The sequence below is a fragment of the Rhincodon typus genome, chromosome 4 (assembly GCF_021869965.1).
Source record: "Rhincodon typus isolate 14 chromosome 4, sRhiTyp1.1, whole genome shotgun sequence".
NCBI lineage: Eukaryota > Metazoa > Chordata > Chondrichthyes > Orectolobiformes > Rhincodontidae > Rhincodon > Rhincodon typus.
In genome coordinates, this window is record NC_063335.1 from 108,337,303 (window position 1) to 108,358,119 (window position 20,817).

At 40.0% G+C, this 20,817-nt stretch overlaps 1 protein-coding gene across 2 annotated transcripts in view; it reads left to right on the forward strand.

Annotated features, from left to right (window-relative positions):
• The window catches only part of napgb (N-ethylmaleimide-sensitive factor attachment protein, gamma b), a 55,371-nt gene that overhangs the window by 8,049 nt on the left and 26,505 nt on the right, over positions 1 to 20,817 (forward strand). For both annotated transcript variants that reach the window (XM_048595817.1, XM_048595815.1), the window contains exons 3-7: positions 2,125 to 2,209; positions 5,830 to 5,847; positions 12,259 to 12,289; positions 17,192 to 17,301; positions 18,348 to 18,414. In XM_048595817.1, coding sequence (XP_048451774.1) covers positions 2,125 to 2,209; positions 5,830 to 5,847; positions 12,259 to 12,289; positions 17,192 to 17,301; positions 18,348 to 18,414 — 311 coding nt within the window. The remainder of the gene's footprint in view (positions 1 to 2,124; positions 2,210 to 5,829; positions 5,848 to 12,258; positions 12,290 to 17,191; positions 17,302 to 18,347; positions 18,415 to 20,817) is intronic.

The window sequence follows — 20,817 nt, forward strand, 5'->3', positions numbered from 1 at the left end:
GTTCATCCAGCTCAACATCTTGTTATCTCTTTTTATTGTAATGTCTTATATGTACTGAGTGCTCGCTGCAAGTTCCTTAAATGTACTAAATACAACACTTTGTTAATAATTCATAGTACTAAGTATACATAAATTTATACAGGTTGTGTTTTCAGGGTTTACATTAAGGTTTTGATATTTTAACATTTATAACTTAAAACCGAGTGTTTCAATAGAAAGTTAACATAAATTGGAAGAAACTTCTATTAAACGCATTATTACTTTGTTTTATCAAAATGTTCTAAAGTGTGCAACCTACTATTTAGGTAGTTTAATTTTTAAGCATTAATTGTAAGGTCAGTATTGTTGTCATCCATATTTATCTATGATAAAATAATGATTATCTACCTTCTTAAACCACTGAAGACCTTGTGGTTTAGGTACTCTTACAAAAAGGTGCCACAGTACTACTGGACTGTTCTCTCATTAGAGAGAGAGATGACTGATTGTGGTTTAACCTGAGGGTCACCACACCTCAGGTGAGGGGAGAGTTTGAGGAGGAGAGTCCTTCAGGGTGATCTCAGCTTGTGCATGCATTGAACCTACACTGTTGGCGTCACGCTGCATTGTAAACCAGCCATCCAGCTAACTGACTCCTACAATGCTGTTAGGGAGACAATTTTTGGAGAGAGAAGCGATGCTGATAGTATCATATCGGGATGCCATGTGGGTAGGAGGGGAGTTTGAAGTGATGTTACTAAGCATCTGCTTCTGTTGTTCTTCTGCGTGGTACTGTGATGCATGATATGATGGACGATATAAATCCTCAGTTCCAAAAACATAGCTTAACTAATGATAGTTGGCATGAGGGCTATATCTGACTAAATTGAATACATTTCTTGAAGGAGATAACAAGAAGAGTTGATAAGGGTAGTGTATTTGATGTCGTCAACATGGTTCCACTTGGCAGACATCACAAAAGTAGGAGTCTATAGGATCATAGGGCAAGTTGTAAGTTAGATTGACAATTGGCTTAGTGGTAGAAAATAAAAGTTAATGCTCAACAAGTATTTTTGTCACTCAGATGCTGCTTGCAGTGGGTTTCAGTAGTAAATTGAATTCAGTTTGGAGAAGTCTGAGTTAATACATTTGTGAAGAGCAAACAAGGTAAAGAAATAGCAGTAAATGGTAGGATTGTGAGAACTGTGAAAGAGTCGAAAGATCTTGATGTACGTGTCCACAGATTCATAGAATCATACACTACAGAAGAGGCCCTACACTAGTCCCACTTACCACTTGCCAACACATAGCATGGAATGTTATGACATTTAAAGTGCTCATCCATTTAAAGGTTGTGAAGTTTCCCAACTCAGCTACCCTCCCAGGCAGTGCATTCCAGATCCTTCTACCTTTCACTTCAAAATTATGCCCCCTTGTTATTGACCTTCAACTAAGGGGAGCTAAGTGATTCTGAATGTAGATAAAATATTCAAGACGGCAGATGGAATACCTTCTGCTGTTTGGCAAGGCATTAAACATAAGAGAGCATGTGATGCAAGAACTGTATAACTGTGTAAAACAGTTAGGTTGCAGCTACAGTTTTGCTCACTGCATTACACTGGAGAGGGCACAAAAGAGTAAAGTTGTTGTGAGGAATGTAGAATTTTAATTATGTGGCTTGATTGGATAAACTTGAATGGTTTTCTATGGAACGGAAGAGGACAAGGTGAGATTTAATTGACATTTTTAAAAAATGAGGTAAGTAAAGTTGCCAGGAAAGAACTTATTTTTCTTAAAGGGATGAATAGCCAGTGACATAGATTTAACATAATTTTTGGAAGAATTAGGGAAGAGTTGACAGTTATCTTACAGACATTGATGGGAATCTGAAAGATTAATACAGGCAAAACTTTCATTACTTTTAAATAAGTATTTGGATATATACTTAAAATACCGTAACATGAGGAGCGCCACACCAAGAGTTGGAAGCTAGATTAAGGTGGATGACACTTTTTTGGCTGATGTGTTCTATGCATGCAGTACATTTTCTGTGTTTCCATATTGTGAGTAACGAATGATTAAATAAAAATTGCTGCTATGTCTTAGGATTTTATATAAATTTATTTGTATTCTGTTTCTTGATAGCTGTCGCATTCAAAAATGCGAAACAATATGACCAAGCAAAGGATGCCTACCTAAGAGAAGCAGAGTCACATCAGAACAATAGAGCGTATCCTTTTCTTATCTTCAAAGCTGACTTCTTGAAGGAAGTGCTTTACTTGGTTTTGTGTATTTTATATATTATTCAAAACAAATATTAATTCATTTTTAAGGAAGTAAGGTATACCTAAGAGGATGTTTTGCATTGTTTTATACTGAACAACTGCTAAATTAGAACTATAATGAGGATGAACTACTGCAGGGCTCCACCTGCTAGTAGGTTATTACTTAGGCTGAAGGATAATGCCAAGAGGCTGTTTTCCCTCACTGTACAGTTTAGAACTAGGGACATATGTGCTGGATAAGGGTGTCAGCCATGTAGGATTCAGATAATGAGGAATCTAGTCACTTGGTGTGTATTGGGAATATTTGGAATTCTGTACTCCAACTATTCAGTTGCTGAGTATATTCTGGTCAGATCAAAATGGTTTTGGACATTAAAGGAATTTAGGAATGTTCGGGGTAGGGAAAGAAAGTGGAATTGAGTAGGAGATTAATTTTATTCATTGGAGTGAGCTTGAGGTGTTATGGCCAATTTCTGCATCTATTTCTTAGTTTCTTTAGAAGAAGAAATTGAGACAATGATGTATACAGTGTTTTTACCAAATGCTGATAAGTCACTGAAGTTATAATGGGTGAGTAGGAGAACTTGAACTTTGGGCAAGAATTTTACTCTGTGTCCTTTCAATTTGCCTGTTGTGTCTCCTTGCTCAGCTGCATTTAAAAAGATTGCAGCTTGGTTTTAAATTTGTTATCGTTGCAGCTTCCTGCTCCAAGAAACTTCTCAATATTACTGTAGGCTTTTGGAACCATTAGGTAAGCAGTGTCTTTGTCTTGGCTCTGTGGTAGCATTTCGGCCTCTGAATCAGATAATTTGAGTTCAAGTCCCATTCCATGGACCTTAGTACAGTGCTAAAGGATTTTTGCATGTCAGCGATGCAGATTTTTCAGATTAGGGCTTAATTTCCTTTTTGGAGTAAAGGAATTCCCAAGGTACTACTTACAGAAGAGGGAACTCCTCCAATAAGCTGTCGACATTTATAGATATTATTACGATTTATAGATAGTTAGTACCTCCCAACAAAAAAGGTGTATGATGTAGTGTGGTCTAATCTTCAAGCATGCAAGTATGGAATTAAATTAGTGTTGAGCCTGAGCTTTTGAGTTACCCTTTGTATCAATTTCAACTCAGCTCATGTTTTGTAGTTGAATGCTCAATATGTTAGAATGTATTTTAACATTCAGGACAATCCAGCTAAATAGTAAACTTGCCATGGTCTTTGCAGACCATAGGGCTGCTCTCATCAGAACGACAGCTAGTTGTTTAATCTGAGCCTCAGGCGAGGTGAATTTGAGATGGCGAGTCCTTAATAGTAACCTCAGCCAATGTGGGAATTGAACCCATGGGGTTGATATTACTATGCATTGCGGACCAGCTGTCCAGCCAACTATGTACCAACCCTCTCCTTTCAGCTCAATAAAATGAAGGCGAATTTCAGTTTGGAATATCTTGCTAGACATTCGGAAACTAGACACAATGTGGCAAATGAACTTTGTTCATTGTTTTCAGAGCAATTTCTAAGTATTTCTAGGACATCCTTCATAAATCTACTATCAGGTCAGTAGAGAAATTGCATTTTTTTTTAATGAAATATGAATTAGAATGATGTGACATGTATTGAAATAAATCAGTAAAACTCTTTATGACTGTAATTTATGAATTGGAACTTAAACGAAGAACATTTAAATTATTATTTTGGTCCGTTGCAAGTGATACTTGACACACTGAAGATCCCTTACATTGCTTTGATAAACAAGAATAGAGTGATAATTGGCTAGAAACAAAAACAAAAATTGCTGGAATAGCTCAGCCGGTCTTGCAGGAAAGACTTGCTGTTTTGTTTCTGATTTACAGCATCCTCAGATCTTTTCAGTTTTTATTTGGTAATTGGCTAGGTTGGATTTGAACTTCCTTTCGTGGATAGGGCAGTTTTCCACATTATGAAATGGATGCCAATGTTGTAGCTGCATTGGAACAATTTGGTGAGGGTTTCTGAAGCACAGATCTTGAGTGGTATTACCAGAATGTTATCACAAGCCAAAGCCTTTTCAGTTTCCAGTGCCTTCAGTCTTTTTTGATATCACATGTCATGAATCAAGGGCCAAATGGATGCAAATGCTTCAGCCTTGCCTTTTGCCATGATATTTTGGGTGTCCCCATCATTGGGGATGGCAATATTTGTGAAGCCTCTTTTTCTCCTGGTAGTTGCTAGTTGTTCACCACCATTCAAGACTGGATGTGGCAGCACTCCACATCTTGATCTCTTGATTGTGGAATCTCTTTTTGTCTATTACACGCTGCTTCTGTTTGGCACTTCAGTAATCCTGTGTTGCTGTTTCACCAGGTTGAGACGTCATTGTTAGGTATGTCTGCTTTTGTCCTGGCGAGCACTCCTACATTCTTTATTGAACCATATGTCCACAAATGATGATGGTTGTGGTTGTTAGAGGTTAATCATTGTAGTCTCAGGATGTCACTGCCGGAGTTCCACAGGGTAGTCCCCGAGGCTCAACCATCTTCCGTTGTTTTGTTAATGACTTGCTCTCTATCATCATGTGAGAAGTGTTGATGGTCACTGAATATTGCACCAATGATCACCATTCACCACACCTTGGATACTGGAGCAGGCCATGTCTGTAGCCTGCAAGACCCGGACAGCATCTGGGCTTCGACTGATACGTAACAAGTAATATTTGCACCACGCAGTACCAGGCAATGGCCACCTTCCAGAGAAAATCTAATCACCTCTTGATGTTTAATGACATTACTGTTGCTAATGCTTAAATATCAATATCCTGGGGGCTACCATTGACCAGAAACTGAACTGAACCTGCAATATAAATAAATAAATACAGGTTAGAAGCTTGGAATTCTGTAGCAAGTAACACATCTGTCTTGCTGAAGCCTGTTGATCTACATGGCACAAGTCAGGAATGTGATGGAATATTCTGTTTGCCTGATTTTGTGCAGTAACACTCAAGAAGCTTGACACCATCCAGGACAAAGAAGCCCATTTGATTTGCACCCCATCCACCGCCTTCAACATTCACCACTGGTGAACAGTGGCAGCAGTGTGTACCATCTACTAGATGCATTGCAGCGACTCATCATGGCTGAAGGACAGCATCAGCAGATGTATGAGGGTAGCACCACTTGCACATTCCCCTCCAAACTACATTCCATCCTGATTTAGAAATATGTTGCTGTTCCTTCACTATCACTTAGTCAAAATTCTGGAACTCCCTCCTTAATAGCATTGTAGCTGTCCCTACACCTCAGAGGTTTCAATACTACATTCTCCCGGGCATTAGATACTGACCCAGCCAATGATGGAAGAAATGTTGAAAGAATTAAACCAACAATTTTGTTAAGATCCTGAAGTCGGTACAATTATGTTTTCAGTGAGTGATGAAACAATCTGACTTCTCATTGGCTTATTTCATTCAGCGTTAAGATCCAGATGAGACATTGCTCTGTCTGAAATCACACTGAATGGTTGGTAATGTGTAATGATATGTCTTTGCCGCTGACACTTCTCTTTGGGTTCCTTAACATTCTGTTCATGCTAGTTTCTTCCATGCTGCTAAGTAAGTACTGTAAATTTCTGCTATGCTTGTTTTCATTGCCCCAGGGAATTAAATGAAACCTATATAAATATGAAGTTGGAGATTGGCCAGTGTCCTCCTGATGGGATGCAGCTATCTAAAACAAACCATATCATTTGTACATCTGATCAACTGAAATTTAAGAATCCTTGGAATTTGGTGCTGACAAGAATAGCATTGAGAGATGGGGAAAAGACCAGGATAGAACAATTGAGATTCCTCAATGAGATCTTTTTAATTTTAAAGATTAAAAACATTTAACGTAAAAGTGGAAAATTTAAATCTGCTTCCTTCAAGTTCAGGGGATGGCCGGAGCCCATGTCAGCCAAGGAGATTCAAGCCTGAGCTGTATTTCATTTTGTTAGGGGTTTATGGAAGATGGACAAAACCAGGTTGCTTTATTTTTCAACGTGCTGGACAAATCTGCAGAAAGGATTATGTGTGGGTGTGTTAAATTTAAATTTTACATTACTTTAGCCTCATGCGCTTTATAGGTTGTGCTTCAGTTGCAGCTATCTGCTGTGTTACTAGGTGGCAAAGATCCATTTTGTTTTATTTCTGAGGCCAAACCTTCTTTCTTGTGCTAAGTCAGATTCTTCAGACTTGTGCTTTTGTCTATGATAATGGTAAGAAAAACATAGCTTGTTCATGTCGCAAACACCGAATTGCCATTCAATTGTATTTTTTCCTAAAATTGATGTCGGTTTTGGCTTTAGTGTTGTTTCACACCAACATTTAGACTGTCTGGTGATTTGGTGACCTCCATTTGCACCTAATCATTTCCATAGGCCATGTGTAATTTTCTTTGCCATTGACTTTCATTTGTAAGTTTCTTATAACTGTATTCAGATCTTGCATTAGAAATTTTACACAATTGGGAATTCAGTGATTGCTCTAACCATGTAGGTTCATACGAAACACTTGCATCTCCAAGATTTTAGTTGAAGAAAGTATTACCTTAAAGCATGAGATGACAGGGAGAAGTTAACAAATGAGTGGTTTAAATGGGAATTGGAGGCTGCATTGTACAAATCATTCTAGAACCATGATTTTTCTATTTATTTGTTTTGCTACTACTGAACTAGAAAGTGGCATCAGCAACTGGACTTTTTAAAATTAGTTTGCAGATTTTTTTTGACAAACAAATTTCTCCCTAGTTAAACATTTTATAACTTCATTGTGTGACTATAAAGTAGAAATCAAGGGAAATTCTTCAGTCAAGATGGCATTCAAAAATAAAATTGCTACCTGAAATGAGTTTTGGATTTTTTGTTTCCAGTTATTTGAAATTTTTTTTTCCAATAAGAAATGCTGATAATATAATCAAATTAATTTTTAAAATTATTAACTCTGGTGGTATCAGAGAATTGAGCCACCTTTGGTAGCTATTATCATTAAATGATGCACAGACAAAATTATGAAATGAACGTGTGTTTGAAGCTGCATTTTCTGTTAAGTTTCAGGTCAGATTTATTCTTCAAGCACTATTTTTGATCTTTTGTTTCAATTTTACTTTTTTTTGGCACTAAAGGCAAGGACTTTAGTGGACTGCTAATGCAAAGGCCTGGACAGAGGGATTTTTGAATTCAATTAATTAAAAATTGAACAAACTGCTAGTCTTATTATTAATGATCAAGAAGCAACTGAATTCTTGTAAAAAAAAATACATCTGGTTCATCAATCATCTTCAAGTGAGTGGAAATGTGTCCTCCTTTCCCAATATGGTCATGTAATGCCAGGGTGCCAACAATGTGCTGCAACAGAAAATGCAAGTTGGAGTAAAAACAGCCATTAATCGTCACCTAGATAACCTTGCCTAATCAACCTTGCAAAGTCATCCTCACTCACAAATGGAATCTTGTGCCAAAATTATTGGACTGTCCCATAGACTAATTCAGCAGCAATCTGACTCAGTCATAGCACCAAATTATATCTTATAATTGATGTCCCAGAGTTGTCCATTGACATCCTGAGCTAAATCTATACCAATGGATGTGGCAGCACAATGGTTTACAGTTTATATGGAATGGCCCTGGCACCTTTCAGTATTGTCTCCAAACCCCATGCTTTCATGTTACTGGGTCAAACATGGGTAAAGAAACCTCTTATAGATTACCATCTACCACTCTCCCTCAGCTAATGAATCAGTAGTTCTCCACATTGAACTGAGAAGAAGCAGTAAGAGTAACAAGAATGTACTCTGGGTAGGGAGCCTCAATGTCACCGAAGTGGCTTGGTTAAATTGCTACTGACCAAGCTGATTGAGTCCCGAAAAAGATATCTGCCAGACTGGACACATAGCTGTTAGTGGGATGGTGTTGGCATGAGTAGTCACTGTACAGTCCTTTCAGAGAGGAATCCCATCTGCACACTGAAATCATTCTCTATTACTTATCGTAGTATCACTGTGCTGTATTGGATAGTCTCAGGATCAGTCTGGTGTTTCAAAACTGGGCACCTATGAGGTTCTGTGGACGTTCAGTGATAGCAGAATTATATTTAACTACAATTTGTAAACTCATAGATTGACATTCTTTCTCTACTTATAGATCCAGGAAACCAAACCCCAGTTCAGTATAGGAGAACATGAAGAAGCACTAAACATATCTGTGGACATGTTTCAAACCTAATGAAGCTATAACACAAAACTACATGCAGGCTGAATAGCAGAATCAGTATTCTGCAGATAGAACTGAACAAATCTCATGCCAAAATATCAGAACAAAGCCTTTGAGTCCTGTTACATTCAGTTTTGAATGATGTCAGGCAATTTATCACCTACTGGAGGATGGGCCAAAAACATACCTGTTCTCACTGATTTTGGAACATAGCTGGAACACTAGTTTCTTTAGCTAGACGTGCCAACTGGATGATTATCTTCTACTCTTGAGGCCTACACCAGCATAAATGCCAGTCTTTAGACAATTCTATTCTTTTTGGGTTATCATATTAATAGCTCAAGGTCATGAATATAGCAATGGCCATGAGTCTTGATAATATCCCAGTTGTGATATAAAGTTTGTGCTGTGGAACTAGCTGCACTCCTAACCAAGCTGCTTTCTTACAGCTACAACACTAATATCTACCTGATAATGTTCAAGAATTGTGATGGTACATCCTGTTGGCAGAAAGCAGTGCAAATCCAATTGGTCATTATTGCCAAATCGGCCTCTGCTCAGCTGTGAGTCAACTAATTGGGGATGGTATAAAGTGTCCGTTATTCAGCAACAACCTGCCCACCAATGTACCAATTTTGGTATTTCCAGAGCCACTAACTCTAGAACTCATTGTAGTCTTGGTCCAAGCATGGGCAAAAGAGCTGAATATCAAAGGTGAACTGACAGAGATTGCCATGACATCAAGTGAACATTTGCCCAAGTGTGGTATCAAAAAGCTCGAGCAAAATTGATGTAAATGGAAAGAAGGGTGTAAGCTCTCAATTAGTTGATGTCATACATAGGACCAAAAGTGCTTGTTGGATGTCAGTCATTTCAGCCCAATTAGGTTGGTGCAGGACTTCCTCAGTATAGTGCCTTGAGTTGAATTGTCTTCAGCTGCATTATCCTTGAAACATACGGTCGGAAGTTGAGATATTTGCTGCTGTTAATTTACATTTTATATCATCCTCAATTCCTCAGAGTGAAGTGGCCCATGCCCACATGAAGCAAGACATAATGTTCAGGCTTGTGTAATTATGCAGTGTTGAAGCCTTATCAATTCCATGCAATGACCATCTCAAACAAAAGAGAATTTAATGGTTTTCCATTTTGGAATTACCATAGATGAATCCCCCATCATCAACATCCTGGTGGTTATCATTGACCGGAAACTTTACTGGACCAATCGTATAAATACTGTGATCACAAAAACAGGGCAGAGATTAGAAATTCAATTGAAAATAACTTACTGTTGACTTCTAAAAGTTGTTGGGATCAAGGAGCCACAACAAAACCGGAGTCAGATTTGAATCTGGGAAATCTTACTACCAGTTTGACTCATACCTAGCACAAAAGAAAGTTATCTCCGTCGCAAAACATCACTGCAGGAGTTCCTTAGGATAGTGTCTTAGGTGCACCCATTTTCAACTGTTCCATCAGTGATATTCATCCAAGTCTGATGTGGGGATGTTTGCTGATGTTTGTTTAGTGCTCAGCACCATTTGGAACACCTCTGATTCTGAAGCAATCGTGTCCATATGCAGCAAGGCCTGACAATATCCAGGTTTGTGCTGATAAGTAGCAAGTTATGCTGAAGGTACTGAAGCAATCTATGTCCAAATGCAGCAAGACCTGACAAATTTTTCTGAAGAAGTGTCTAGGCCCAGAACGTCAGCCTTCCTGCTCCTCTGATGCTGCTTGGCCTGCTGTGTTCATCCAGCTCTACACCTTGTTATCTCAACTTTCAGATTTGGGCTGACAGATAGTGAGTAACATTCACATCATGCAAATACTAAGCAATGATCATCTCCAATGAAGAGAACCTAACCATTGCCCTTGACAGTCATTGGCATTACCATCACAGAATCCCCGATTGGCAACATCCCTGGGAGTGACCATTGACCAGAAATGAATTGAACTACTCATACAAGTACCTGGATACAAGAGCAGGTCAGCAGCTAGGAATCTTGCAGCAGATGACTTGACTCCTGACTCTCTGTTCATCATTTACAAGGCAGAAGACGGGATTGTGATGGAACACTCTTTACTCGTCTGGATGAGTGCAGCTCCAACAATGTTCAAGAAGATCAACACCATCTAGGTCAAAGTCTTGTTTGATATCACATCCACAAACATTCACTCCCTCTCCCACTGATGCTCAGTAGCAGCACTGTACCAATCTACAACATGCTATGCATACATACACTAAGGTTCCTAAGACAGCACCTTCCAAACACATGACCACTGTCGTCTAGATGGATAAGGGCAATAGTAAAATAGGAACATCACTACTTGCAAGTTCCTCTCGAAGTCACTCACCATCCAGACTTGGAAATATATCACTGATGGATTCAAGAAGGCATCACATTCTCTAGGCAAATTAGAAATGGGCTTTGCTGGTCTAGCCAATGAATCCCAGATTCCCTAAATTAATTTTTTTTAAAAATTGAAATGGCAAAAGATGCTGCCTAGGTCTGTAGCTCTGTTAGATATATTTGAATGATCTCCTTTTTAGAATGGTGGTAGTGCCATGTAATGCAATCGAGGGTATCCTCGATGGGAACATGGGACTTAGTAAGTAGTGCTGTGTGGTTGCAGCTACCGATTCTGACATAGACGTACGTGCGACACGTAGACCAGTCAGGATGAGACCTTTTTTTTACTCTTGTTGGTTCCTTCACCACCTGTTGCAGGTCCAGTGCAGCCACCAAATAATTCAGGACCTTGCTTGTTCAGTAGTGGTGCTACCAAATTATTCGTGATGAAGCCCCACATCTAGAACACATTCTGTGCCTTCACCACCCATCAATGAGTCTTCTAAGTGGTGCTCAATATGGAGGAGAAGCGATACATTAGCCATGGGCGTAGCGCTGTTAATCTGCAGGAAATTCTCTTGTCTGCATTTGACCTGTTACAATGTAACATTGAGGTCCAGATTCAATGTTGAGGAATCCCAAGCCAGCTCCTTCCCAACTATATTCCAGTGCCTTTCCACCTCTGGATGATTATACTGTATGTGAGACATAGTGACACTCAGAGTTGTATCTTACAGATGTGTTGAAGAGTTGCTAAGTAAGAGTACTACGGACTGAGTTGGCCGAGATCTAAAAAAACGTTGTCAGGCTGTTGACAGCTGTCCCAATTTTGGTACAAGCTCCCTCAAATGTTGGTCAGGAGGACTACGAAAATTTCAGAGCTTTTTTAAAACTCTTATGTGGGATATGGGTGTTACTTGCAATGGGCATTTGTTGCCCATCCAGCAAGTTGTCTCTCTAGGCCATATCAGAAGACATTTGAGTCAACCACATTGCTGTATATTTGGAATCACATGTAGACCAGCCTTCACGAGTCTGGCCGATTTTCCTTCGCTAAAGGACATAAGTGAGTGATTTGGATTTCTGCAACAATTGACAGTGGCTCATGGTCACTATTAAATTTAGCTTTTAGTTCTAGATATATTAATTGAATTCAAATGTCAGTACCTGCTGTGGTGTGATTTGAACTTATGGTTCCAGACCATCAGTCTGAGTCTCTGAATTAACAGACCACAGATGAGCACTGGAGCAGTACTGGTCATAAGTACTAATTCAGTGCTGGTACCTCTTATAGTCTGCTTAGGACTGCATCAGATATCTTTAATACTTTTCTGTTATGTTAAATTTGTGCAGCGAGACCAGTTTTGTGCAGTAATCCTATGGTGCATAGCATCTCTGTAATTTATTTCTATTCTCCACAGAGCATACGAACAGGCTGGAATGATGCTGAAGGTTTGTCTCTTGATATTCTTTCTGCTTTCTTGAAATCTGATTTTCCATCTTTCTGTAACCAAAAATAACAACTTAATATTCAAAGGCTCTTTTTCAGCAAAAAAAGGTAAGGATACTTGACAGCCTGTGGACACCTGGTAACAATATTGCAGAAACATCCAGATTTCTGAGATTGCAATTTTGATAGTGCATGCGTATTTATGGACTTCGTTAATCTTTTTTGTCACCCCTTCAAAAAACTCAAATCAATTTAGTGAGACACGATTTCCCATGCACATGTTGACAATCCCTAATCAGTTTTACCTTTCTAAATGCATCAAAAATCTGTCCCTCAGAATTCCCTCCAACAACTTACCCACCACTGATGTCAGGCTCACTGGTCTATAGTTCTGTGGCTTTTCCTTTCCACATTTCTTAAATAATGGCACCACATTGGCCACCCTCCAGTCTTCTGGCATCTGAGCCGTGGCTGTTGATGTTAGGAATACTTCAGCAAGGGGTCCAGCAACTCAGCCCTAGCTTCCCATAAAGTTCTGGGATACACCTGATCAAGTACTTTTATGCGTTTTAAGACTTCCAGCACCACCTCTTATGTAATGTGGACACACTCAAAGACATCACTATTTATTTCTCCAAGTTCCCTAGCTTCCATGTCCTCCTTCACAGTAAATATTGATGCACAGTATTCGTTTAGTATCTCATCTATGTCCTGTGATCTAACACATTGATGGCTTCGATGATCTTTAAGGGGCCCTATTCTCTCCCTAGTTACTCTTTAGCCCTTAAAATATTTGTAGCATCTCTGTGGATTCTCCTTAACCTTGTTTTCCAAAGCTGTCTCATGTTTCCCTTTTGCACTTTTGATTTTCTGCTTAAGTATACTCCTACTGCCTTTATCCTCCTATAGGGATACACTTGATCCCAGCTGTCTATACCTGACGTATGCCTCCTTTTCTTGACCATAGCCTCTATTTTTCTAGACTCTAGCATTCCTTACACCTACCAGCCTTGCCCTTCACACTAACAGGAGCGTACTGTCTCTCAGAACTCTCGTTATCTCATATTTGAAAGCTTCCCACTTTCCAACCATCCCTTTTACCTGTGAAAACCTCCCCCAATCAACTTTTGAAAGTTCCTGCCTCATACCATCAAAATTGGCCTTATTCTAAATTGGAATTCTAACTTTTTGATTAGTTCCTTTTCCACAACTATTTTAAAACTACAAAAATTATGATCACTTGCCTCAAAGTGCTCCCTCACTGACACCTCAGTCACTTGCCCTGTATTATTTCCCAAAAGAAGGCCATGTTTTACTAGTTGGTACATCCATATATTGATAAGAAAAATTTCTTGTACACACTTAACAAATTCCTCTCCATCCAAGCCTTTAACAGTATGACAGTCCCAGTCTATATTTGGAACGTTAAAATCTCCAACCATTACAGTCCTATTATTCTTACAAGTATCTGACATGTTCTTAAATATTTGCTTCTCAATTTCCCTGCTGACTATTGAGGGGCCTATAGCACAATTGCAATAAGGTGATCATCCCTTTCTTATTTCTCAATTCCACTCACGCCAGGAATATCATCCATAAATACAACCGTAATGTTTCCTTTGACCAAAGATGCCGCCTCCCTTTCTATCCTTGCTATAGCATCTATATTGTGGTTGGTTGGCTCGCCGAGCTGGTTCTTTGTTGTTCCGCAGATGTTTCATTACCCTGCTGGGTAACATCATCAGTGCAGCCTCCGATGAAGTGCCGTTGTGTTTTCCCGCCTGTTTTTTAAACTCTGGAATCCGTTGAGCAGGATTAACTCACTTCCGGTTTTTCTTCGCAATGGAGTGTATATGGGGCCAAGTTCTATGTGTTTGCTGATGGCTTTCTTCGTAGAGTACCAGGCTTCTAGGAACTCCCGTGCCTGTCATTTGGAACTTGGAGAAACGTTTGGGCCCACACACATTGGCATTTAGAAGAATGAGAGCTGATCTTACTGAAACGTAAAATTCTGAAGTGACTTGACAGAATAGGTGCTATTCTATTTCCTCTCTTGGAGGCATCTAGAACTGAGATCCCGTACAAACATACAGTTTCGAAGCAGGACTAGTTCATGTGGTCCCTCTAGCTTGATCTGTGGCTTCAAATCCATATTCCTGCCTCCCCTTCAATAACCTTTGACTACCTTATTATCAAGAATATGTCTACTACTGTCATGAAACCATTACTGACTTGGGTGGAGTTCCAAAGATCCACGACCCTCTGAGAAAAAGGATTCTTCTGCGTCACTGTTTCAAATTGGAAATCCTTTATGTTTTAACTGTCCCTTAGATTTAGTCTCCCTCACAAGAAGAAATATCCTTTGATGCTGTCAAGTCATCTCAGGTTCTCTTGTATTTCAATAAGATTTGCTCTCCTCCTTCTAAACTAGCATAGTGGTAATGTCACTGGATGAGTAATCCAGAATCCAGACTAATGTGGTGGGAACACGGGTCGAAATTCCACTGTAGAAGATGGTGAAATTTGAATACAGTAAAAATCTGGATTTAAAAACTAGCCTCATGGCGACCATGTAACCATTGTTAATTGTTTTAAAACCTATCTGGTTCACTGATGTCCTCTAGCAAGGAAATCTGTCATTGTTTTCCTGTCTGGGCCACATGTGACTCCAGACCCACAGCATGTGTTTGACATTTAACTCCTCTCTAGGTAATGAGGGGAAGGCAATAAATGCTGTCCTAGTCAGTGAAGCCAACATCCCATGAACAAAGATAAAAGAATGCAGGCCTTGCCTGGCCAACCTTTCATCATAAGATAACCTCCCCCTCTCATCCTGGGTATCAGTTCAGTGAACCTCCTCTTAACTGCACATTTTAAAAATAATGGAACTCCTATTTAAATTAAGATGAATTTCTTCACTCAGAAGCTGTAAGTCTTTGGAATTTTCTCACACTCATAAAACAGTAGGGGCTGGGTCCTTTGAATATATCCAAGGCTGAGTTTGTTAGATTTTTGATTGGCAGCAGAGTTGAGGATTATGGGAGAAAATGCAGAAAAATAGAGTTAAGGTCATAGTCAGATTAGTGTCTTCCGGAGGGACCGCTGTCTCCATGACTCCCTCGTCTGCTCCACACTCCCCACTAGCCCCACCACCCCCAGCACCTTTCCCTGCAACTGCAGGAGGTGCTACACCTGTCCCTGCACCTCCCCCCTCACCTCCATCCCAGGCCCCAAGAAAACCTTCCACATTAAACAGATGTTCACTTGCGCATCTGCTAATGTGGTGTATTGTATCCGCTGTTCCCGATGTGGCCTCCTCTACATCGGGGAAACCAAGCGGAGGCTTGGAGACCTCTTTGTGGAGCACCTACGCTCAGTTCGTGACGAACAAAAACACCTCCCAGTCGTGAATCACTTCAACTCCCTCTCCTACTCCTTGGACAACATGTCCATCCTGGGTCTCCTCCAGTTTCACAATGATGCCACCCGAAAACTGGAGGAACAGCATTTCATATTCCGCCTTGGAACCCAACAACCCAATGGTCTCAATGTGGACTTTACAAGCTTCAAAATCTCCCCACCCCTGACCTCCTCCCAAGACCAGCACCCCCCCCCCCCCGTCCTCGCATCCTTGACCTGTCCATCTTCTCTCCCACCTATCCACTCCCCCCACCTGACTGACCAACCCCCACCCCCACTTTTTCTGATGAAGGGTCTAGGCCCGAAATGTCAGCCTTTCTGCTCCTATGATGCTGCTTGGCCTGCTGTGTTCATCCAACTCCGCACCTTGTTGTCCTACCTATGCTCACCTGTGCTAGCTTCATCCCTGCCTCCTTGACCTGTCCATCTTCCCTCCCACTTACCCGCCCTTCCCTCCTCACTGACCAACCCCCGTCCCAACTCCTTATCTACACTCACCTTTACTAGCTTCATCCCCGCCTCCTTGACCTGTCCGTCTTCTCTCCACCTATCTGCTCCTCTATCCATCTTCTATCACTGCCTCCCCCTCTCTATTTATTTCAGAGGCCCCTTCCCCTCCCCAATTTCTGAAGAAGGGTCCCGACCCGAAACGTCAGGTTTCCTGCTCCTCTGATGCTACTTGGCCTGCTGTGTTCATCCAGCTCCACACCTTGGTATCTCAGACTCCAGCATCGGTAGTTCCTACTATCTCTGAATAAATTTTAGTAGCATCTTATGTTTTTAATATTGTTATTAGCAATATACAATTTTAAAAGTTCTTTTTAAACAGAGGGAAGGATCTCCGAATTGCAAAATTACATTTATTTTCCATCTTTGTTTGGCCTGAAGTTGGTCTTCTAGCAATTGTTAGTGTGTGGGACAATAATCATACGGAGGCTTGAGTGACATCCGTGAACCTGTTGAATTGTTGGTGACAGGCTGGTTGCTTTTGAAATTATTTTCTGTGGTGTTTAGTGCTCACAGTAGAAACATGTGATCCCCATCTTGTAAATGAGTTATTTTACGTGGGAATGCTGGTGAAATATTGATACGTTAATTGAACCTTACATTGAGATAGCATATTTGGGAGCTGTTTAATGATACATACTTTGAATTTGAATATGATTGTTTTAGCTAGGGAAATAATTAGATGGCATGATTTTTGAGGCACAGATACTATGGGAATGTTTAATGAATGCTGCTTTGCTTGAATAAATATTTACCTTGTAATGTTTAAGTGTTAATTGGATGTTAGCCCTTCCCTTGCAATTATTGGGTGCATGTTATTTCATTATTTTTCCCATCTTTTATCTTCCAATTTTGAATGATGTCCTCCTGTACCCTTTGATATTAGAACTCAATCATAAGCCAGATGTTAAATATCCTGTGCTAATGTGATAATCTAAAGATACATGTGCATAATTGAATATTGTTTTTAAAAATAGGAAATGCAAAAGTTACCAGAAGCAGTTCAGCTTATTGAGAAAGCCAGCATGATGTTTGTAGAGAGTGGAACACCTGACACTGCTGCCATGTCACTGGACCGTGCTGGAAAGTAAGACATTTAAAATGATAATTTGACGATTTAAATATATTTAAAGTACACCAATTTGATGACATCTGGAGGATGGCATTTGTGTGCAAGATTATAAATTTTGGATATTTGCAGTTAAATGTATGAAATAAGCTCATACCTACTATTTTGAAGCATGCTGGTGTAATGGTCAACACCAGTGCAGTATCATTGAGTGATATTTGAAGTCTGAAGATGAAGTAAGTATGAATGACAGTCTCTTGTTGAACAAGTATACTCTAAATTGCACCACTGTTTACAGAAAACTGATTTTGAATATTTATTTAATATCTCTGCCAAACCTATATCATTGCAACTGGACTCTGTTCATTTCCCTTGCATAAAATCTGCCTTTGAGCCAGAAGGCTGTAGCCTTGTGTCTTGCTGCACAAACTTGAGCTAATGGTTACACTGACATTTCAGTGCAGCACTGAAAGGGTGTTTCATTGTTCGATTTCCTGTCTTTTGGATGTGATGATAAACTGGGGCATTTTGACTTTCAAGACTCAGGATAAAAGATCCCATCACACTATTTGAAAAAGAGCAGACTGTTCTGTTGTGTGGCAGCAACTGCCCCAAAGTTACTTCAGCCTCGACCACACATATAACTTCTATCACCAAGAAGGATTAGAGCAGCCTGGAATTCCCTTCCTAACAACACTTTAGGTGTTCCTAGACCACAAAAACCGCAGTGGTTCAAAAAGGTAGCTCATAAATGCTGGCCTACCCAGTGATGTCCACATTCCCTTTGAAAAATAGCCTTAAAAAATTCATTGGTGATGAATTAATGCCAATACAATAGGGATCTCCTTGTCCACCTCTTCCACTCGTCCAGTTTGCATATTCAACAGGCATTTCTGTTACCTGCAGAATAATGGTAGATTGGATTGGATCAGAGTCCAGATGATGAGCAAAGTTCATTCTGTAGCTTTGAGGTTTAGACAACCTTTGTACATTATATGGTAATAACTGATTGACAAGCAATTCCAGATTTCAGGGTTTAAAAAAATATTTTTGTTATGTTTCAGGCTGATCGAAAATGTAAACTTGGAAAAAGCCATAGATCTTTACCAACAGGCGGCTTCTGTGTTTGAGGTAAGTTGTTGAACAAGGATCCTTTAATTTAAATTTTTAATTGCTAATTTTAAAAAAAGAATTTCTTGGCTGATTTTCAGTTTATCATCAGAGCCAACATAAAATTGGTTTAGAAATCAGTACAATAAGAATATAAGTTCAGAGAAAATCAGATGAGTGTACAAATTAAGAGCAGGAGTAGGCCAATCAACAACTTGTGCCTGCGCTATCTTGTAACAAAGTCCAGGCTGATCTGATTGTGACCTCACCTTCACTTTCCCTACCCTGAATGATCCCTTTGTGACCTCAACTTCACTTTCCCAACTCTGTGTGACCCCCTTGCCAATTAAAAGTCTGTCCAACTTGGCCTTAAAACTATTCAGAGACCATTCCTCCACTGCACTTCCAAGAGAATTCCACACACTAATAACCTTCTATTGGAAAATAATTTCCGTTATTAGTTTTAAATGGCAGACACCTTACTTTCAAACAGTTTCCCCTAATTCTAATTTCTCACGAGGAATATCCTCTCAGCATCAACCCTGTCAGCTGTCCTCTGGATTGCAAGGCAAGAAGACACTGGTAGGAGCAATCTGTAGGACTGTAAACAGTAGGCACATGGTGGGTTGGAGAGTAAATCAGGAGAGAATAAGCGCATGTATCAAAGGCACTACATTAATCATGGGTGATTTCAATATTAATGTTTATTGTGATATAACCTTACTAACCAGTCTATCATGTGGAACCTTGTTGAACATTTTACTGAAGTCCATATAGACAATGTCTACCTCAATCTTCTTTGTCACCTCTTCTAAAAACTCAATCAAGTTAGTGACACACGACTTCCCGTGCACAAAGCCATGCTGACTATCCCTAATCAGTTTTACCTTTCCAAGTGCATGTAAATCCTGTCCCCAGAATCCCCTCCAACAACGTACCCACCAGTGACATCAGGCTCTTCAGTCTGTAGCTCTCTTAAATATAGGCACCACATTAGCCAACCTTCAGTCTTCCAGCACCTCACCTGTAGCTGTTGGTGATACAAATATCTCAGTAAGGGACCCAGCAATCTCTTCCCTAGCTTCCCACAAAGTTTTGGGAAACGCCTCATCACGTCCTGGGGATTTTTCTACCTTTTATGCATTTTAAGTCCTCCAGCACCACCTCTTCTATAATATGGACACTTTTCAATATGTAACTATTTATTTCCCCAAGTTCCCTAGCTTGCATGTCCTTCTCTACAGTAAATACGGCCATGAAATACTTATTTAGTATCTCACCTATCTCCTGTGGTTCCACACGTAGACGGCCTTGTTGATCTTTAAGGGCCTTATTGTCTCCCTAGTTACTCTTTGTCCTTAATATATTTATAGAATCTCTTTCAATTCTGCTTAACTCTATTTGCCAAAGTTTTCTCATGTCCTCTTTTTGCCCTCCTGATTTCCCACTTAAGTATACTCCCACTGCCCTTATACTCCTCTAGGGATTCACTTGATCCCAGCTGTCAATACCTGATGAATACCTCCTTTTTCTTGACCAGAGCTTCAATTTCTCCAGTCATCCAGCATTTCCTGAAGAAGGGTCCAGGCCCGAAACGTCAGCCTTCCTGCTCCTCTGATGCTGCTTGGCCTGCTGTGTTCATCCAGCTCTACACATTGTTATCTCAGATTCTCCAGCATCTGCAGTTCCTACTATCTCTGAAACAATTTTAACCCCACTGCGAAGCCTCTTCTAAGGATGCCTACCCTGAAGAAGTTACCCTCCTCCCTCTGCATTTTCTAAAGAAGGGTCTAGGCCCGAAACGTCAGCCTTCCTGCTCCTCTGATGCTGCTTGGCCTGCTGTGTTCATCCAGCTCTACACCTTGTTATCTATATTTCCTACACCCACCAGCCTTCCCCTTCACATTAACAGGAACATACTGTCTCTCAACTCTTGTGATCTCATTCTTAAAGGCCTCCCATTTCCCAACCACCTTTTTACCTGCGAAAAGTTTCTACCAATCAACTTTTGAAAGTTCCTGTCTAATACTGTCACAATTGGCCTTATTCCAATTTAGAGCTTTAACTTTTTGATCGGTTCTATCCTTTTCCATAACTTTTAAAACTAACAGAATTATGATTGCTTACTCCAAAGTGCTCCCCCACTGATACCTGTCACTTGCCTATTTTTCTTACAGATATCTGAGATCTCCTTACATATTTGTTTCTCAATTTGACGCTGAGTATTAGTGTGGCCTATAATGCAATCCCATGAAGGAGATTATCCCTTTCTTAGTTTTAAGTTCTACCCATATAACTTCACTGGACAACCTCCCAGGAATACTTTCCCTAAGTACAGCTGTAATTTTCCTCCTGACCAAAAACGCCACTTCCGCTCCTCTCTTGCCTCCCTTTCTATCATTCCTATAGCATCTGTACACCAGA